Source organism: Numenius arquata, chromosome 22, assembly GCF_964106895.1.
Source record: "Numenius arquata chromosome 22, bNumArq3.hap1.1, whole genome shotgun sequence".
In the NCBI taxonomy this organism is placed as follows: domain Eukaryota; kingdom Metazoa; phylum Chordata; class Aves; order Charadriiformes; family Scolopacidae; genus Numenius; species Numenius arquata.
The window spans coordinates 6,960,163-6,979,951 of record NC_133597.1 but is presented as its reverse complement, the minus strand read 5'-3'; the positions used below and the strand labels follow the sequence as shown (position 1 = coordinate 6,979,951).

At 49.8% G+C, this 19,789-nt stretch overlaps 1 protein-coding gene across 2 annotated transcripts in view; it reads right to left on the bottom strand.

The window, feature by feature from the left end:
- ETS1 (ETS proto-oncogene 1, transcription factor) overlaps nt 1-19,487 on the bottom strand; it is an 80,552-nt gene extending 61,065 nt beyond the window's left edge. Inside the window, exons 1-3 of one of the 2 annotated variants that reach the window (XM_074162542.1) lie at nt 19,442-19,487; nt 12,468-12,550; nt 9,460-9,604 (exon numbers count right to left, since the gene is read on the bottom strand). In XM_074162542.1, coding sequence (XP_074018643.1) covers nt 9,460-9,604; nt 12,468-12,550; nt 19,442-19,487 — 274 coding nt within the window. Of the gene's footprint in view, nt 1-9,459; nt 9,605-12,467; nt 12,551-19,362 lie in introns of both variants that reach the window. The other variant, XM_074162543.1, reaches the window with a different exon arrangement.
- Nucleotides 19,488-19,789: the final 302 nt, after the last annotated feature.

Below are 19,789 nucleotides of genomic sequence, written 5' to 3'. Positions count from 1 at the left end.
CACCAAGCGGGCTAAAGCCAACCCTGCTTTCCCGCAGGCTCACCGCGGGCTTTAGGGGTTTAAAGGTTAGATCCCGGCCTTGAATCCAAAACCTGCCCTTGCAGAGTCGTGGGGGAAGAAAAAACAGCAAAAAAGCAGCCCTTGCCTCTAAGAGGGGATCAGAGGTCTCCGAAGGCAGCTCCCAAAGGATGGACCTGCACCGCTTGTGCTGGCTGAGAGTCTCCTTTCATAAACCTAATGCTGAAAATAAGCCTGCACGCAAATTCCACCCTCCATCCCAAGCTGTTCCCACACCTCACTCAAGTCATTTGGAGGCCGGCAAGCCGCCCGCTGCAACTCTCCCATGGCTCTTCTGCAGAGAAACCAGCATCCTGATGCACACACACAGCCTCGTTAGCCAGAGAGGCAGCTCCCTCCCCGGGAACCAGCTGCAGGGAGAGAAACCCTATTTCATCCATTGTCAAACAGCCAACAATTGACCCGCTGCAACTTTTTCAAAGCCTATTGATACAAAACCCCACAGGGGAAGGTCCATCCGGTGGGCTGTGTAAACTCCAGCACGTGTTCAGCAGCTTCAAGGGCTCAGCCGCGCTAGCAGCCCCGTGTTGTTTAAGATGTCTATTTTTTCTATTTTTTTTTACAATACCAAGCACTTGTACAACACCATTCTCCAGGGACTTCCAGCCACTTGCCTGACCTCAATGAATTAAGCATCGCAATAAAATGTGCAATGAATTAATCATCTGCATCTCCAACGTGAGAAACTGCTACGCACTGGCTCACAGGCAGCCTTTTGAATGATTTAGGCATCTCACTCCAGTGGAAGTCAGTGGGGTTTAGACGCCTAAAGACTTTCTGTTAAGTGATGTAGCCAAGGTCTTCCAAATCCCAGTTGTAAGACCCTCTAAGCTCAGCCAGATCTCCGAAATCTGCTGTTACTATCCCTGGGAACTCTTCCTCCATGGAAGACTATAGATGCTGGGGAAGAGCCACCAGGACTGAGAGCTCAGGTGAATGAACCCTCCTACATGGTCTGCAAAGTGAATGTTGCATCCCTGAAGAACCCCTGGATTGCAGGGTCCTTCCAGTCAAACAGATGATTGCTGCAAAGCAGGGATGAAGAGGAGGGATGCTAGGAGACCCACAGACCCCATATTTCCCCCCAGGATCTCCAGACAAGGTGAGAAATTTCACCAAACAGGGTCTAGTAAACACGGCGCAGAAAGCACACTGCATTTGAGAAAGCTTAGACCTGGGTCTGGTCTGAAAAGGAGGAATCATTTCCATCCACAATTAACAACAGGGGCAGCTTGAGCTAATTTCTATTCCATTTCAGAAAGAGAGCAGAGAGATGCAATCCCTTACAGGGTTTTCAATGAATATTGGTCCTAATCCTGTCCTTACTCTTGTGTGGCTCTAGGCATGGTATTTCTCCTTCCTGCTCTTCAGCTGTCCAGCCTGCGTATAAGCTCCTTGAGCGGCATGGGGCAGAGGAGAGTCCAATCCTCCTGGAGGTGTCTGTGTGTTAGAAACAACAATGAAAAAACAAGACAGACCATCCTAATGCAACTTGCCCTCCTCTCCTAACGTCTGACAGCCTGGTTTCTCAGACTGAAGTGATGCAAATAGCTCAGATAAGGTTCAGATAAAGTATCTGAGCTCTCAAGGGCTTATCTGAGCTGAACACCAACTCCAAAAATTCTGCAATTTGCCCCGTGGGACTATCTCCACAGAGCTTGATTTCCATCTGAAGCCTCGACCTCCAGAGGCTGCAGAAACAGCTACTGTTCAAATGCATTCTTGAGATAGCGGGGTGGGACACGGCAGGTCTGCAGCCCCCCTATCGCACGCTATCTGGGGATTTGCCTTCTGGTGGGGATGTCGCAAGAGCCAGGCTGATGGCTCAAGGAACCGGTGACGGTACCTTTCACCGCCAGCGTTTGCACTGTAACAGATGAGGTAAAACCTTCTTTGGGGGCGTCAACGGAAAGTTCACTTTCCCTTGGGTACAAAGTGCTCCGTGCTGGCTTTTCCTTTCAGCCCTGATCCCTCTCAGTAATTGCTGGCCGAGGGAAGGCTTGCAGGAGAGTGTGAAGTCCATCCCAGACTGTGTCAGCATGGGCATCCTGTGAAGATTTGGGGTTTCCAAAGCAGCCTGGATGCAACAGGGTACAAAACCCATCTGGGCTTCTCTGAAAATCTCAGCCTGGCAGGATGAGTCGTCAGCAATCGCGGTGAGGAGCTCTGATCAAACAGACCCAGGCTCACAGCAACGGACAATCTCTAATATTCATTTACGGTGATAAACATTTGTTCTTAGAGATCCGGCCTTTCTGAAACACAGATAGCTGCAGCGGTCTCAAAATGTGTGAGACCTGGTAGTGAGTGTCCATTTATAGTATGCAACTCAGACTGTGAAAGGAGCCAGGGGAAGTCTAAGGGCAGGCTTAGAGAGGGTAAATTGAGATCTCTTTGTAAAGTTGGTACAAAGGGCCCATTAGCTCACTTACACCTGGGCTATAGCTGTTCTTTGTCCTGCAGAAGCATCAAGGGTCCCCCATTTTACAGGCAGATCCCATATGCTGGGTACTCTACAAACACAGGAGTAAAAGACAGCAGTAAGGATCCCTCTCTGAAGGGTTTGCAACCAAATAATCAGTATTCTAATCATTTATACACCTAAAGCAAATCTCACAAAGATGAAAAAAAGAGCTTTCTGAGAACCATTCAAAGCTCTGCAGAAATTGCCCCCAAATCTCGCTGATTCAAGCAGAGAAAGATTTCCTCTATGTAGAGGTTTGCAAGCGTCAGGCAGAGTTCTCAGGCAAGAATAACTATGAAATTCTATAGGATGGCTCATAAACCATAGAAAAAAAAAAAAAAGATTTCATTTCCTACTAAAAAATTCCCAACGGCTCGTTCCCAACGGGCCATCATGCCAAAGGGCTGCTGCACAGTGCTGGCTCCCCTTCCGCACCGGTGCTTCGCCCTGGCTAAGAACCAGGGAGCCGGGGAAAATGCGTGGGCAGGCTCCGGGCTCTCCACAGCTCCCCAGCGCTCAGCTGTGTTGGCAGCACCAGGGTTAACCGCGGCGGCGCCCTGTAATGCAATGATTTCTGGTTTATTTCAGCAGGGGAAGTGTGTCCCGGCCTGATTAGCCCAATGGTTTCCTCTTTTCCCATAACCTCCAGACCCCCATGGCCTAAGTGTTTACTTTCTGAAATAAAAAATCTGCTAGTGTTTTTCTTTTTTCGGGGCATGTGTATTTTGGGAGGATTCGGGGGGAGGAAAGTGGAGAGGGGGAGTTGAATGGGATGGGAGGCTTGCATACACCTCCCTTCTCTCTCCCACCCCTCACCCCCAGCTCCTTTCCAGCTGCAACCTCTGAGCTGAGACTTCTGGCTTCAATGTGAGAGGGAAAGAGAGAGAGAGAGAAAGGGAGAGAGAAACGTATTAATGAGAGAGTTCAGTCTCTTGCTTCAGCAGCTATAAACACAGCGAACATCTGGAGGGAGAGAGAGGTGCTTCATGCTGCCAGGAGCTGAAAGAAACAGGCTGTTTTCGGGGTCCCAGCCCCCCCGTGCTCCCCATGTCCCCCTCTGCCTGCCCTGCACATAGCTCTCCTGGCATCACCCAGCCAGCCCTCTCCATCCAGAGGGAAAGTAGTAGTTCTGCACTGCTCTCCCTGCCAGTGCGGCAAATCCCACCGAGGTGCTGCTACAAGAAAGGCTGGTCACGTCCAACCCAAGCCCCCTAGAGAGGGGGCCCTGCTGCTTGCTGTCCCCCGAGGCAATCACTTGTGGGTCCCAGCATGGTGCTATAGGGAAAGAAGGCTGGGAAAGCTCAAAAAAAATAGCAGCTGTGCTTTGTATGGCGTGTCTGAAGCGAGCGTTTGGTGGCTCAGGATAGTCATCTCCTCTGGAAAAAGAACCAGGTACATCCACCTCACTGCATCCCTAGAGGGGGATCAATCCTTCTCCAAGACCAACCCAAAATGAGACATCTTCTGCAGTCACCCTCAAGTCACCGCAGAAGCCCTGGACAGCTTGTTGCTTATGCCCTTTCCTCCTTTGACTGTACATCAAGTTATTCCTTCCCCATGGCATCCCAAAGCTGCCAGTGCTGCTGCTCCTCTTCACAATGGTCCTGGTGTAGCGCCTAATTTGCGTTTTCCCTCTTGCTGAGCTCCTGTCCCCCTGTTATAATAGAGGCAAATCCACAGGTATCACCCCAAAACCAAGCAACAACCTTCCTGTTTTCACCCAGCCACGTCCAGGGGACCAACGCCCTGTTCGGAGCACGATTCCTCCCTGCGCGGCAGCCGATCCCCAGCTGACACCAGTCTGTGGCTCAAGTGGGAACAGAGCTCAGCGCTCATTCTCTGGTGATGACCCAACACCCAGGGAGCTCCCTTGGGTTTTGCCTTTGAGAGGCAAGACAGGGATTTTTCCAGAGTCAGGCAGGAAACAAATGGAAAAGCGAAAGCCTGGATTTTTGTCATTCTATCGCTTCGGCGCAAATAAACCTCTCCAAGTGCTGACTTGCAGCAGGTTACGGCAGGGAAAGCAAGGAGCATCACTAGGTATCGTAGGTGTTTTCCTCAGCTGTGAAACAACAAGGATCCACACAAACCAGACACGGAGTCCAGCTCCCACTGAAGACCAAACCAGTAACTTGTCAGTGTCCTTCACAGGGCCCTCGTGAAAGGGCCAGGAGAGACTCGGATGCCACAGGCAGCCCACAGATCTGCAGGTCATTCACAAGGCAGAGAGAGATCTTTTCTCTCCACTGACGGATTGGAGTAAGTGCTCTTAATGGAGAAAATAAATGGAGAAATTAAAAAAAAACCTGGAGCGCCCAAGTATAGTAGGTGCGGCATGTCTTTAACTGGAGCCAGTGAAACACCCAAAGATTGCCAGGAAGAAAAAGGGGCAAAGAAAAACCCATTCCAACCAGGCAATAACCAGCGCCAGACCCCAAGGCTCGCAAGAGGCTGTGGCACGTCGCTGGCCAGAGGATGACAAGAGTGCCCAGCAGAAAGGGCTCATTCATCCCCTGGGGCCCGAGCCAATGGCCAGGGAGGGCTGCAGATCGGGGGAACAAGCAGCAGCAGGTTGGGAAGAGGCAGGATTCTGTGCATGGCTTTTGTTGAGCCTTGAAATGAATCAGCATCCATCACCTCTGCTCTCCCTTGTCCCTCCCCGGGGGGGCTCACCCCTTTTTATCTACACCCTGTTGTGTTTCCCTTCGCTTTCCTCCATGCCCTCGTTTATTAAGGAGGGAGAGGGTGTATGGTCTGGTCCCAGAGAACCGCTGGTGAAGTCCTGCTAGTTCTTGCAGATGTGAGTGCCCTGTGAAAAGACGCCCATTCATCTCTCGGAGAGCGTGCGGGGGAGGCAGCAGCAGCGCAGGGGAGGGGGGGAAGTGTTGGAGGAGGCTGAGAAAAGGAAGGAGGCCGCAGTTAAAAATAGGATAAAAGGACATGAAAAAAAAAAATGCAGATTTTTTTTTTTTTTTTTTTTAAAGCTTCGCTTGGAAAATGTGCTGCAGCTGGAGAAGCCATCGGGCTGAGCCTGGTCAGCTTTCACCTTCCCTCCCCCCCCCCCCCCTTCCTCCTCCTCAAGCCCCCTTCCTCCGAGCTTGGGCCTGGAAGACGGCCCAGAAACTGCTCACAGAAAGAGCTTTCCTCTGGGGATCTCCACCACGGAAAGAGCAGGTCTCGCAGCGAAGGAGGGGACAACACGGGGAAAAGCAGGGAGAGTTCGCCACGGAGGCAGGCGGCTCCCATGGGACCCCTGCCTGCAGTCCAGGCTGAGCTGAGAGCTGGGCTCGGAGGAAGATTACAACCAGAGTTAGCAGGGTGGGGGCAAAGGGAGGGCATGCCAATTTTGTGGACGTGGGGCAATGTGGCACATTGCAATCTGTTTCTCCAGCTGCAAGGGAGAAACCTGCCAAACCCAGCACAACACCACCATGGCCCAAGCTGCGGGGACCTGATGTCCGTGAAGGACCAGGGGGTCGGATGCAGGTTGGCTGCATTAGGGATGTGCTACCCCCAAAGCTAATAAAGCCAAAATATTCTGGGCTGAGAGGCGGCACCAAGCCAATGTGGCCAGAGTGTAAGGCTGGTCTCTGCGCCCTGCCCTCCCATGGCACTGCCTGAACCCTGCTGGGTGCTGGGGATGAGCCCAAGGTGATGCCTTTTACTTGTGACAGTGTCTCGGTGCAAGAAGCCTGACTGAAATCAGCACGATTGCTTTCGGAAGCCGAGTCAGTCCCGCAGCTCTTAATTTCTCCTCTAGAAAAGGCTTTTGTTTCATTTCTTGCCTTGCAAAATCCCAAAGACACTCCCTCAAACGCTCCCAAAGTGCTGGGAGCACCTTCAGTCTAAGGGTGCCAATTCAGCACAACAGTCATAGAAATTTCTTCAGTCAGAGTCGTTTCATCCCTCGCTTGCCATTAACAACAGCTTTATCTCCCCTATCACTAAGGAAAACAAACCCACTCAGAGTGGAAGGGGTTGTCAAAGTGGCCTTGGCTCCAAAAGGCAGCGCCGCCAGGACTGCGTCCGTGCTGAAATTGTATCACTGCTATCAAATCTTTTCCCCCGCTCCGCTTTTGTGCCTAACCTTGTCTCGGCCAAAAAGGATACTATTACCTTAGGAATTAAACACACGGCGCTCAGTGTGGCTTTCAGCATCCTTTCAGCAAAGCTTGCCATCTCGGGCAGACACATGGCACCCGTAATTTTGGCCGCCAGACGGTTCAGCCGAGGTGCAATGGCCTCTACGCTCCTCTTCCCACCCGTCCAAGGGGCAGGGACAGTTTTCATGAATAGGCAGCAGCTCCCTTCTTGCTGTTTGTTTTCTAGCACCTCTGGGATGTGCCCTTTGTGGGCTGCAGGCTCCATTTAGGTCAATTCTCTGGGCAGTGATAGTCCCAACATAGGCACCGGAGGCCGTGGTAGCAAGCTAACAAATAAAACTGACTCCATACCATTTCCAAATGTTTGCTTTTTTAAAGAAAAACCAAAAACCCATCACCTTCTTGTCTCAATCAACAAGCTAAATCCACATCAGGCCTTCCTTTATCCGTATCACTGAATAATCTAATCGGACATCAAGCACAATGTAAATAAACTCACCCAAGCTTCAAAAGCAAAATATTTCTCTAAACGCAAGCAGCTCTAAAACTTATAGAAATGCTGTGGGTTTCTATTGCAAGAGGATATATTCACACTTGCATTTTCCTTGTTGACTTGTTTCTTTCACCAACATCAAGACCATGAAAACCAAAATAGCCTCTAGTACACCAGAAGAATAGATGACAAATGGTTTTAATGTGCACCCGAAACACAAAGGAGAAATGAAAGACCGTTCCTGGCGGTATATACAAATGAGAGTTTCCTCTCATTTAAATTTAGCAACTGCTCTAGACTGAAGAAACACCAGTATTAAAAAAAAATAATCAGAGAAAGAGTACTTTGCACTGTAACAGGAAGAACTGAAAAGTAACTCTTAGTTATTGCAAGAGAATCAGAGGCCTGTCCTGCCCATCCTAAAGTACCAAAAGTTTGATCGAAACCTGTTGGAGACAACGGCAGCTTTTTTTATTGTCTTTTTTCTTTTACTGGCTTCACTGAGGTTTGAACCAGGCTCCAGTCTCTGCAATGAGAAATTTCACAGACCCAGCATGGGGTAATGAAGATCTGGGTTGCAGATATGTTGGTCCCTGGAGAGAGAACTTTCACAGAAAAGGGGAGAGGGTAGGGAAAAAAAAAAACACAAAGAAAACTTTCCAGGCACAGATTTGCAAAATGTTTGAGTAAATCCAAATGCTGCAAGGGCAGATTTCATCAGAGCAGAGTTGACATCATGCTGAGAGAGGTCACCCACAGGAGTTGAGCAAATAGCTGAAATAAGAACGGCTGGGAATATGCAGCAGAAGTTTCACTCCAGCCACAGGCGCAGCACTCTGTGTCCATCTCCTGCTCACACACGAGTGCTCACCAAAGGAGAAAAAGAAAAAAAAAATCAAAATGCCTGAATATTTGCCAAGGAGAGATTTGGAACTGTACATTTGACCGCAGCAGTCGCTGGTTCTGCTGAACTCTTTAGCTGCAAAATGTCTCTAAACATCAGGACTTTTCCCCTCCCAAGAGGCCAATGTGCATAACTAACGAGCCGGGAACAAGTCACAAAAGACCAGCACATGCCATGCAAAAGCTTACATGGGATTTAAGTGCTTCATGATAGGCTTATGTGGGACTTAAGTGAAACATAAACTTCATATTGGCCCTTTGCAAAGGTCACATTTGTGCAACTCGAGCTCTTTCTTGAGTTCCTGTGGTTGGCCTGTGCCATGGTGTACCTGAGTCCTCTCCTGCCGCAGCTCAACCAGGCTCTTTGGTGGTGCCTCATCACCCGTCCCGCAGGCAGGAGGACTGACTTGCCGCCCGACATCTGTCCTGCCCGTCAGTTATACAAGACACAGCCCAAACTGCAAGCTCAGATTGAGTATTCACGGGTTGAACAACGTGCAGGGCAAGAATTAGTCACCGGCGATTTTGTAACGACTTTCAAATTATGAATGCATTAGAGAAGATGATCATCTAGTCCAAGTCAGTGAACTGCTTTAGCTGTGCAGCACATTGCAACTGCACAGCCCTGACAGCACAGCGTGACCACACATCTCCAGCTGTTGTTGCCTGAAGACCATGCCACTGCCCTCCCTAGGAGGAAGGTGATGAGCAACAAGGGCAAAAGATCCAAAATTACAACCACAATTAAATTAAAACTCAGACCTCTCCAGCTCCTTGCAAGCCTCCATGAAGACCACATTGCCTTACCAAAGCCACCAACAAGGACATCAGTCCTGCAAATGGCATGAGAAATGCTGAAGAAGCAACCAACAGGTTGGCAGGTCCACCTTGCCCATGGTATCCTCCTGGAAACCCCCATGTCTGTCAGCCCCCCAGAGAGCAGTAACCATGGCTGGAGTCCCTAAATACAAGGAGGGACTTGCATTTGATGATTTTTTTTATGTCCTGGACATCATAATCACCACCCAAAAAGAGGAGAGGGGTAATCCCAGCCAGGCATCCATGCCATGGTGGAAAAGAAGGAAGCTCTCATCCTTCAGCATCACTCAGATGGGAGGACAATAGTTAAACAAAGCAGGTTTAAGGTTTTTATCTGCTTTCTGGCCCCATCTCCATTGAGGAAGACTCTTGAGGGAGGTATTGACCTGGTGATGCTGTGGTAGGTGCCCTTTGGCTGCAATAAGGGCAAAACACCCCAATAAATTATGTCAGGACTGGGGCAGAAAGAAATATAGGAGGAAGGAGACAAGGGACACACACTGGACAGCAAACAAGATGATTCTATTGTGGAGCTTTAAGGCACAAGGGGGAAAGGTGCCATCCTGGTTTGCAAAGCCACCCCCAAAATGGTGTCCTACCCGTGCTGTAGTGCTCCAGGCCAGTGGGCACCTCTTGTGTGGCGGGCTCATCCCAGAGCGGGCAGCACGTCCTGGGCTGGCAGCAGGCGGCCTGAAAGCCGCAGGTCACCCAGGGATCCTCGCAGGGGCCGGCAGCACCTTGCTTCTGGGAGCAGCAGAGGGAAAAAAGCGTCAGGGGAGCGAAATGGCCGCCCTGTGCAAGGTGGCAGAGCGCTGTCACACCCCCCCCCCTCCCAAATTCAGGCACAAAGCCCTGAGACAGCAGGGGTTGCTCAGGAGAAGCTATGTCGTCCAAACTCACCCGTCTGAGGGGCATCATGTTGAGGTCAAAAAGACCCTTTTCTAAACAAACTTGAGGTAAAAATAATGGAGGCCTGCAGTGAGGCTGTGCTCAGCAAGATGGTGGCGGGGAGGGGGCTCTCCTCAGGGCTGGCTGTGGGGAGGACGCCCTCCATGAGCGGAGGGAATGTTTCAGCCCTTATTTTTCATCGGCCTGAGGCAGGAGGCCCCACAGCCCCCCAAAATGTGGGGGCCTGTGAGGAGGTGGGGGGCCCTGGCCAGGGGGCAGCCCTGGCACCATGGGGGAGCCTGGCCCATGCTGGCTGGAACTGGGGCAAGGCATCCTGTTCATGTTCATATTCCTATTTATAGCAACATTATTTGTGGCTATATTCATGTTTACATTTATATTTGCCTTATTCATGTTTATATTTGTGTTATTTATCTTTATGTTCATGGACATGTACATACATACATGTGTATATACACGTGGTATGCACACATGAAGTATATACACACATGTATATTTATATAAACTTCTGTATTATTACAGGTATATTGCACAAGACATCGTATTATTATATGCTTACAGGTCATATATTATAAATATATACATGCATTGATATGTGTGATATATGCATGTATATAACCACACATATGTAATCCTCAGTTATAACTGTCATTATATATTACATATGTTTGTTTTTATTGTATATAAAGTTGTATTTAAACTTTATAAAGAAAATATATGTATTATTTATACAAGCATGTATAGGTATATGAAAATATCCCAGGATATAATTTTCATTTTATTTTATACAGAACTATTTTATACAGATATATTTATAAATATGTATATATAGTGTATAGATATGTATATACCTTATATACATATTTATGGTATGTACACATGTGTATATACACATATGCCATATAATATATGGTACATATAAGTGTATATCTCTATGGAAGAGGATAACAACATATATGTACATATGAATAAATTCAGGATGTTTTCAGGTAGTATTAGCATTGGTATTTCCCTGCAGGGAAATAGTTTTGCTTCATTGCCAATCAATATTTTAAAGCTAAGTGCATGCTCGGAACCCCTTAAAGGAAAAATATCGAGCTGCGTTAGAAATATTTCACGTGTCAGAGTAGTGTTTTCTTCCTCATTTGGTGAAAATTTTGCTTTCTAGCACGGCTTCTGTGCAGGCCGGTGTCTTGGCTCAGAGTTACAGCTTTCATCTGACCAGAAATAACGGCCAGTATTTCTTTGGACAAATGTATATTAATGTGATTTCTCTAAATAAAGGTCTGATTTCCCTAAATAGAGGTCAAAGCATGGTCAAACCCATCCCGTAGCTGCTGGCAGTCGGCATGGGGATGCCCAGGATCCCACTCTAACATATATTATCCATAACCACCCATCAGCTGCACAGAGAGGAGCTGGCTCAGGAGAGGGAGCACCAAAATTGCCCCAGAAAACCTCCATCCACATCAACCAACACTTTCCCAGAGCCCGATCTGCTTTGTGCTGGTCCCGCTGCCTCTGTCCCCGGCAGGTGAAGGTCAGTGCGGGGAGCAGAGGTTCCGAGACAATGGTTGCCCAAAGAATTGCAGAATCACGAGTTGATTTGGGGTTGGAAGGGACCTCTGGAGATAATCGAGTCCAATCCCCTTCCAGAGCAGGTCAACCCCGAGCAGGTTGAACAGGAACATTTGCAGGCAGGTTTTGAATGTCTCCAGAGAAGGAGACTCCACCACCTCTCTGGGCAGCCTCTTCCAGGTCTCTGTCACCCTCATAGGAAAGTTCCTCCTCATGTTTAGATGGAACTTCTCATGTTCAAGTTTGTGCCCGTTACCTCTCGTCCTGTCCCTGGGCACCACTGAAAAAAGACTGGCCCCATCCTCCTGACACCCACCCTTTCAGTATTTATAGGCGTTGATCAGATCCCCACTCAGTCTTCTCTTCTCCAGACTAAGAAGTCCCAAGTCCCTCAGCCTTTCCTCAGCAGAGAGGTGTTCTAGTACCCTCATCATCTTCGTAGCCCTTTGCTGTACCCTCTCCAGCAGTTCCCTGTCCTTGAACTGGTAAGCCCAGAACTGGATCCAGTGCTCCAGATGAGGCCTCCCCAGGGCAGAGTAGAGGGGGAGGATGACCTCCCTCCACCTGCTGGTCACACTCTTCTTTATGCACCCCAGGATGCCATTGGCCTTCTTGGCCACAAAGGCACATTGCTGGCTCATGGGCATCCTCTTGTCCACCAGGACTCCCAGGTCTTTTTCCTCAGAGCTGCTCTCCAGCAGGTCAGCCCCCAACCTGTCCTGTTGCAGGGTGTTATTCCTCCCCAGGGGCAGGACCCTACACTTGCCCTTGTTGAATTTCATCAGGTTCCTCTCTGCCCAACTCTCCAGCCTGTCCAGGTCTTGTTGGATGGCGGCACAGCCTTCTGGTGTGTCACCCACCCCTCCCAGTCAATCCTACTCCCAGTCCTCCTGCCAGCACAAGTGCAGGAAATCCCACGCAGAGACCCCATTCTCTGTGGAGGGTTTGCAGGCTCCAGAGGCTCAGGTAAGTGCCGGGTAAACACTCGGCATTTGGACATGAAACCTTGGAACCATTTAGCGGCCAACGCCGAGCACTGGCAGCGAATGGGCTGGCAAAGTCACAGCAGCCAGAGAGAAAACTGCGAGGGATGGAAAAATAACCCAAATTCCCTTCTTACCATCACTCCAGGGCGAGGCAAAGGATAAGGGGCTGCGTTGCCGATGGTTGTGTCCATATAGTAACTCATCATCTCAGAGGGGCCTGCAGAAATGGAGATGGACATTAGGGAGGCATGAAAATTGGTAATATCGGCTAAATCCATGCTTTCTCACAGCCATATACAGCTAGGACCAGGCTACCAGCTTAATGAGTTTAAGCTGGAGAAGTTAAGAGGAAAATATCTCCATATGAATAGCAGATATTGTGATTAGACGTGTTGTATCAACAATGGGAACGCACAGCTCCGTCAGCCTAAACTGATGAGAGCCTGACAATGGTGAATGAATTATCACCTGGAAGCTGATGGAGCTACTCGGAGGGAAGATGAGATCATATTTCCTTTGCTGTAGAATCGGTGGGAAATTGTTGCCAATTTTTTTTCTTTTGAGAAAAAAAAAAAAAAGCCAGTTTGTTGAGATCAACACTTTTCCTGTAAAAATTTTGTCAACAACAGCCTGTTTCACAAAGCACTTTGCTGTTTTCAAGAGACACCTTCTGCTTTCCCGCATTGTTCCCCTTGCTAAAGCTCTGCCTTGCATTGCTGGGACTAATTCCTGAGTAATTAGCGGCGCAGCAATCACTCATCCCAGCCCACGGGAGCGGGTCACGGTTTCACGCGGCATTCCTAGCATGGGATGTACTCCTGCGAGCAAGTCCTTCTGCCAGTGCTGTCCATGAGATGTGATTTTTAATCACCCATCAGCCCATTTGTGTAGGTGAAGGAGCTGGCACCTGGCTCTGTGTTTCAAATATGTGGATGTTTTTCCCCCTGCGGAAAACGCAGGGCCAAGGCACTTTCCGTGTTTTGGGGAATATGACTTAGAGGTGCCGGGAGGGAAGAGTAAAAGGGGAGTAGCCTGGGCTGGGAAGGGCTCGCTCCGGCAGGATGTGACTCGGAGCCAAGGGGAATGGCTATTTTCATCATGATACACGGCACGGCCTGCGAGATGGAAGAGCTGCCACTGTTTTAACCTCTCTGAGGACACAGCAGTTCCCCTGAAATACCTCCCTTTGGGTTTCTGCCTCCTCTGCTACCGACGGTAACCGCTGTGGAGGCAACACTTTTCCGAGACGTCGTGTACAGCCCCAAGAAGAGAAGGCTCCGGGGAGACCTTCGAGCCCCTTCCAGTCCCTCAAGGGGCTCCAGGAAAGCTGGGGAGGGACTCTTGATGAGGGAGGGGAGCCATAGGAGGAGGGGGAAGGGTTTGACGCTGAAAGAGGGGAGATTGAGATGAGATGTGGGGAAGAACTTCTTTGCTGTGAGGGTGGTGAGAGCCTGGCCCAGGTTGCCCCGAGAAGCTGTGGCTGCCCCATCCCTGGAGGGGTTCAAGGCCAGGTTGGAGGGGGCTTGAGCAACCTGGTCAAGTGGCAGGTGTCCCTGGCAAGGGCAGGGAGGGGAACTGGATGGTCTTTAAGGTCCCCTCCAACCCAAACCATTCTGTGACTCTGTGATTCTATAAAAACACGGGCCTAGGTTGTCCAGAGAGGTGGTGGATGCCTCATCCCTGGATATTTTCCAGGTCAGCTTAGACGGGGCTCTGAGCAACCTGGTCTAGTCGAAGATGTCCCTGCTCGTTGGAGGGGACTTGATGGCCTTTAAGAGTCCCTTCCAACCCAAACCATCTGTGATTCTGTGGTGATTCTGTCTTCTGGACACGGCCAGTGCAACCACGCTACCTTCAGCCTCTGCTTCTGCACTTCCACCAACAAATAGCTCTTGGAGGCACTGGGCTCTGCTCCCAGCCATCCCTCCACCCCTTCCCTGCTCCTGGGACCAGGGGCTTGGCTACTGCTGGGGGCCAGCCAGTGGCTACCAAACATCCAGGCAGTGGCCAGAGCCTGCTCCAGCTGCACCTCACTCACTGCTTCAGCAAAGAGGGGCTCCAGAGAGTGTCCCCCACCGCGCTCTGTGACAAATGGCCAAATGTGAAACACCTGCACGCGTGTGTGTGCGCATTAAATGATTATCATCATTTCCTGCTTGGTATTACTAACTTTTGCTCTAACACCAGTATTTTCTATATTTTTTTTTTTTAAACTTCTTTTTTTAATTCACAAAACCCGAAACTACCCACACGGTGGCTATTTCTCTTTGCGCGTCGAGCCACCCAAAAACACACGTATTGCAAGTCGCTGTGGCTGAGAAGCCTTAACTAACCTCAGCATCGGTGCACGCCCCCCCCAGCCTGCCCTCACCCGGCCTTAAAACAGGTTTGCTCCAATCTCCTCGCAGCTGGGTGAAACAAAGAAGGTGCGTGGAGCTCATTGCTGCAGTTGGGGTTGGGCTGGGTTTTTTTTATTTTCCTTTGATCAAGAGGCTGAAGCGGCAACAGTTCTGGAGAGCTGCTTTCACGCCTCGCTGAAGGTCGTTTGCGTCTTTCTCGGGACACCCTCGCCAGTTGAACCTTCCAGCAAAGCACCACACGTTGATGCTCGAAGCAGCATGTTCTTGGGTCACCGGGAGAAGGACTAAACCCATCCTGACACCCAGGACAAGGCTTCATGCAGTAAAGAATTGCCAGAATAAAGCAGCAACCACAACCCTCTCCCCAGCCCTGGCCTGGAAAAGGGGAATTATCATCTCTAGACAGCAGCTCTAACAGACTGAGAGCAAGGAGAGGTTGCTTTTCAGTTTGTCTCCGCTCCAACCTGCTGTTAAAAAGCTCTAGTGGGGTCAGACACACAACCTCCATGCCCCCATCAAGCTTAAATGCAAGTTAAATCAGCCCCCCCCCCCGCCCCAAGCCTGATGCGGGTTTAACAAGGCTTAAACAACAGAGAGATGCAGGCTCTGGGCTGCCGAAGGGACCTGGAAGCTGAGCCCTGCTGGAAAAAGGCAGGTGAGGCGATTCTGTGTGCAAAACAATCATGCTCTGGATAAACAGATACGCGAGGCCGGGTGACAGCAGAGAGGGAGCTCTGGGGTGCTTTGTCCGGGCTAATTTTAACAGAACTTCCATCACTTCCCATAGGAAACTACTTCACAGCCCAATACATCTCTCACTGTCAGCAAGTTTCCCTGATGTTTGAGCCATATTTTTCTTCTCTCCAGCTTCCTCTAATAAGGGCCTAAATAGTTCCTCTCCTCCCCCTGGATGCCATTAGAAGGCTTTAATGACCGCTCAGGAGCTTGCAGCTGAACTAAATTCAATGATAGTGCTCTTCGTGGCAGGTAACTTGGCCGATATTAAGGAAATCACTGCAGATTTATACCAAGATAATCAAGATCCACGGCCTGCTGAGAGCTGTTAATAAATAGAGGGGAATCAGAGCCATTTGGTAAAATCCTTAATGACTTAACAGCTTGACTTCAGTCTTATTGTTTGCTCTTATTATTCCCGTCTTATTGTGAAAACATGTGTGGGAGAAACAGCATTTATTTTGGGACTTGATCAAGTACCAGCCAAAGCTATTAGACTCTTGGGTCATTTCTAAACTAAATTAAAATTTTAATTTCATTTCAGCATCCATCCCTCCTCTTTTGCAAGAGGGTTGGTTGTTTTTTTCTTTTATAAACGAATTACCAAGCTTAGTTTAAAGAGGGAAAAGCTGTTTGTCCTCATGATTAACACACGCAGAAGTTAGGAAGGAGTGAAAAATGTATATTAAGACAAAGCAAAATTTTATCTATTGGATATATGAAGACCCTTTACAGTATTCTCATATAGTGGTTCTCTATTATATTGTTTTAAGGATGGGGAAAGGGAAGTGGGGTGAGACCACAGTGACTTTCCCATGGCAGAATCAAGACCGGCAGCTCCCACCCCTGATTCCCAGTTCAGGGCTCTGTGCTCGGGTCTCCTCTGTCTGTTGTAAAATCCTGTGGTTCAGATTGCTCCCCGATTTCTGAGTTGTAGGAAACTTCAACTCCTGCCCATCCCTCATCTTTCAGCCCAAGTTAAGGTGTCACTGCAGCTGCAGAACAGCATTTGGGCGCTTTTCTCCATCCTAATAAACCGAGAGTCCCTTTCCTCGGGGTTTGATGGGAAGCCAGGAGGATGAGGCAGCACCAGCAACCCCATCGCAACATTTCTGACCTCGAGAACATGAATGAAGACTTGAAAAATGAGAAGCCGCACCTTCAACATGTCCATCCTCCCTGGGCTACCGCGCTGGCAGCTCTCTGGCCCAAAGCTGCTTAGTGATAGCCATTTTATTTTTGCATCAAGCAATAATTTATCATCTTTGAGGGGGTGGGGGAAACAGCTCGTGGAAATGACATTCTTCCGCAGGGCCTTAACCCTTGAAATCCTGGCACTTTCCAGGCCGCCTGCCAATTCAGTTCTCAGGGGAAGGAGTGTTTGTTGTTCTGTTGGCATGTTAAAAACCTCATTCAACTCATCAAACCCTGGCACCAGCTTAAAATAGAAGGAGCATCCCTAAAGCAGGGTTACGAGCGGTAGGAATGAGCATGTTCCTCGTGCTGCCTATTTACATACCATGCTTTTTAACAGATCGGCCACCTCCTGTCTCCCTTTCCCATCAGGGCATGCCACATTTGTCAGGATTTTAAAACTTTGAAGCGTTCCCCGAGATAATACCTGTTTTACTGAAGGGAGGGTGGGCAGGGCAGTAAATAAAGATGCTGTGGTAAATAGGGCAATATAGCAATTGCCCTCCTGCACCCGCCATAAATACTGCGAAAGATTAAACCCCTTGGCGAAGGTCAGAGGGAGAAAGTGAGGGTGAGAAGCCGGGCATCCCAGCCCCGGAGCCACTATCTCAACCACACGATTGCGGCCGGATTAGCGCTGCCATAAGAAGGTTGTTCGTGCTGTTTCTGGGAAAGATGAGGCTGGAAGGGGCTGGGGCAGGGGGGTGTTGCCTGTCACCACATCACTCTCTGCTTTAACACTGTGCCCTTTCTTCTCTCAGTAGCTGTTGGATCTGAAGGGGATGTGATGGTACCTTAAGAGCCTTCCCGTTTGGCTGGACACGCTCTGGCCAGGATGGATGGCAGCGCTCACAAGATAATGCCAGGACGGCTGAGGTTTGGACCAGTCCCATACACACACATGCACCCACGAGCCCTCGTTCTCTGTGCGTGGGAGTGAACTGCTTTCTGTTTTACACTTCTCCGTTACCCTGCTCATTCATCTGTTACTCAGCTGCTATTTTATAATTAATAATGCCACCAAATCTACAGTGAGTTGACGGGTGATGGCAAAGAGAGGGGTTTCGGGGGGATATTAAACAAGAGAGGCTGTTGCCGTTAAACCCCGCCGCGCTCTCTTGGATCCTCGCAGCTACGTGCTGTTGCAGGAAGATGTGAATGGGTGTGGGGGGGGTGTTAATTAGGTCATCTGTTATTTGACTCATTAATTTCCCTCCGTGAAATAATAGACTTACAGCACGTCACGGGCCAGATCCTCAGCTGGGGCAAAGAGAAGGGGGAAAGAACCAGATGAGTTTCCTGCTGTTCGGTGAGGGATCCCCTGCAGCAGGGAAGGGTCTGGCCCCGCAAGGAGCACGCACTCCCTGTCTCAGAGATCCCAATTGCCCCATGGCAAAGGGGATTTGGTCAGGGATTGGTGGTCCAGCTGTAAGTCTGTGGTTTACTCCAAATTCCATGTGTGACCCGCAGCAGGACGCTTGGGACCAGCCAGGGCTTTGAAAACCCCACTAAGCACCTCTTCATTAAGTATCCAAACCGCTTTATAAAGTTAGGTTACCTTTCATTTCCCTGTGCCTCAGAGAGCTCGGAGGAAAATAGCACTGGGGTGTTCCCTGATTTGGGGGTGTACCTGGTACCCCAAAGCTGAGGGGGGAGATCCCAATGCACAAAACGCCCGATGGGCTTCCACCCAGATCCCAGCCGCCAGGTGAGCGGTGCCATTCCCTGCTGCCCGAGGTGAAAATGCCCGGGTAGCCCAAAAAATCTTGTTTGCCAGAAAATTGTTTACACGCCAGGCAGGGGTGAGCTTAAAAAACCAGCTGGATTAGCGGCAGCGTGAACAGCCTGTGAGCAGGAAACCACTCCGGACCCAGCCCACAGCCCCAAAAGGTGTCAGTTGACAGCACAGGATGGGAAGTCGGTGGTAACTGTAATACCAAATGAGTGGCCACATGCAAAGCAATGATTTAGAGACTAATGGGAAGGGGGAAGGCCTTGGCTGTGCTCCTTGGGGACTCGAACCTCCCACCAGCTCTTTTTGGCTGGGTGAGGGATGCAGGATTGTGCCCTTCCCAAGGAATGGCAGCGGCACATCCCTGTGGCTGTCATACCCGGGGCTCCGATTCCTCCCAAAAGCAAATGCTGGCACCCGTGGTGCTTTCTGCCCTTTGGGGGATGGCATCGCTATTGAAACCATGTGGAAGTGCCACAGCGAACCCCTTTTCAAGCATCTCTCCAAAGGCAGGAATCAGCCCTGGTCTGAGGGGTTCGCTCCTTGTCTGTCTGTCCGTCCGCAGGGCTGGAGGGAGCATCCGACCTCGCTTCTCCCCCCACCTCACCACAAAAGCGAGCCAGCCCCCACCCGAACCAAAATGCAACCCAAAACATAAAAGGAACTGCAAATTTAATCCACTGTGATCATGCCAAGGCGCAGCCCTCTACCTAGACGAGCGAAACAATAACGTTCTCCTAAACATACATATAAACTTTATATACTCCACATATATATATATATATATATAAAAAAGGATTTTTAAAGGGAAGCATCAGCTCAGACATTTATATACAATCCTGCAGTACTGTTAGCAAGCACCTGAATCAGCTACTGGGTGAAACTGGAAATGGAGAGAGTAAAAGTAAATCCCCAGCAAAGCAAATCTTAGAGATGTCCTGAAAATGAACACAGGTACCTACAACCCACCAAAGAGTTTAAAGCGACTCCCTCCCCACCGCCACTTACTACTTAGCTGAAAGACCAGGGGGAAAAGCTTATGTCCTCCACGGCTTCCCACACTTGTCTCCGATCTCTTCCCAACTACCTGGCGTTATCCTCCGCGCCGGAGCCGGAGAGGATGGAAATACCATAGTGTTTGCAGCAGGGCCGCCTATTCAAAGGGAGGGGGAGTGGTCAGTCCCGCATCCAGGGCGGTGGGAAAGGCGAGCTCCACGCCGCTCACGCTCCGGCCGGGAGAAAAACCCACCTCTGGCAGATGTCACGCCGATGGGATAAAAAAAAAAACATTGCTTGGAGGTGGTCTTGGGGGGCGGCCCCCCCGGTGCGGGGTGCCGGGCTGCGGTGGTGGCCTTTGGATCCGGGCTGCTCCTGCGTCCTGTAAAGCAATCCGAGGGCTCCTCAGACCCCCGAAGTCCCTGTGAAGTGGAGCTTA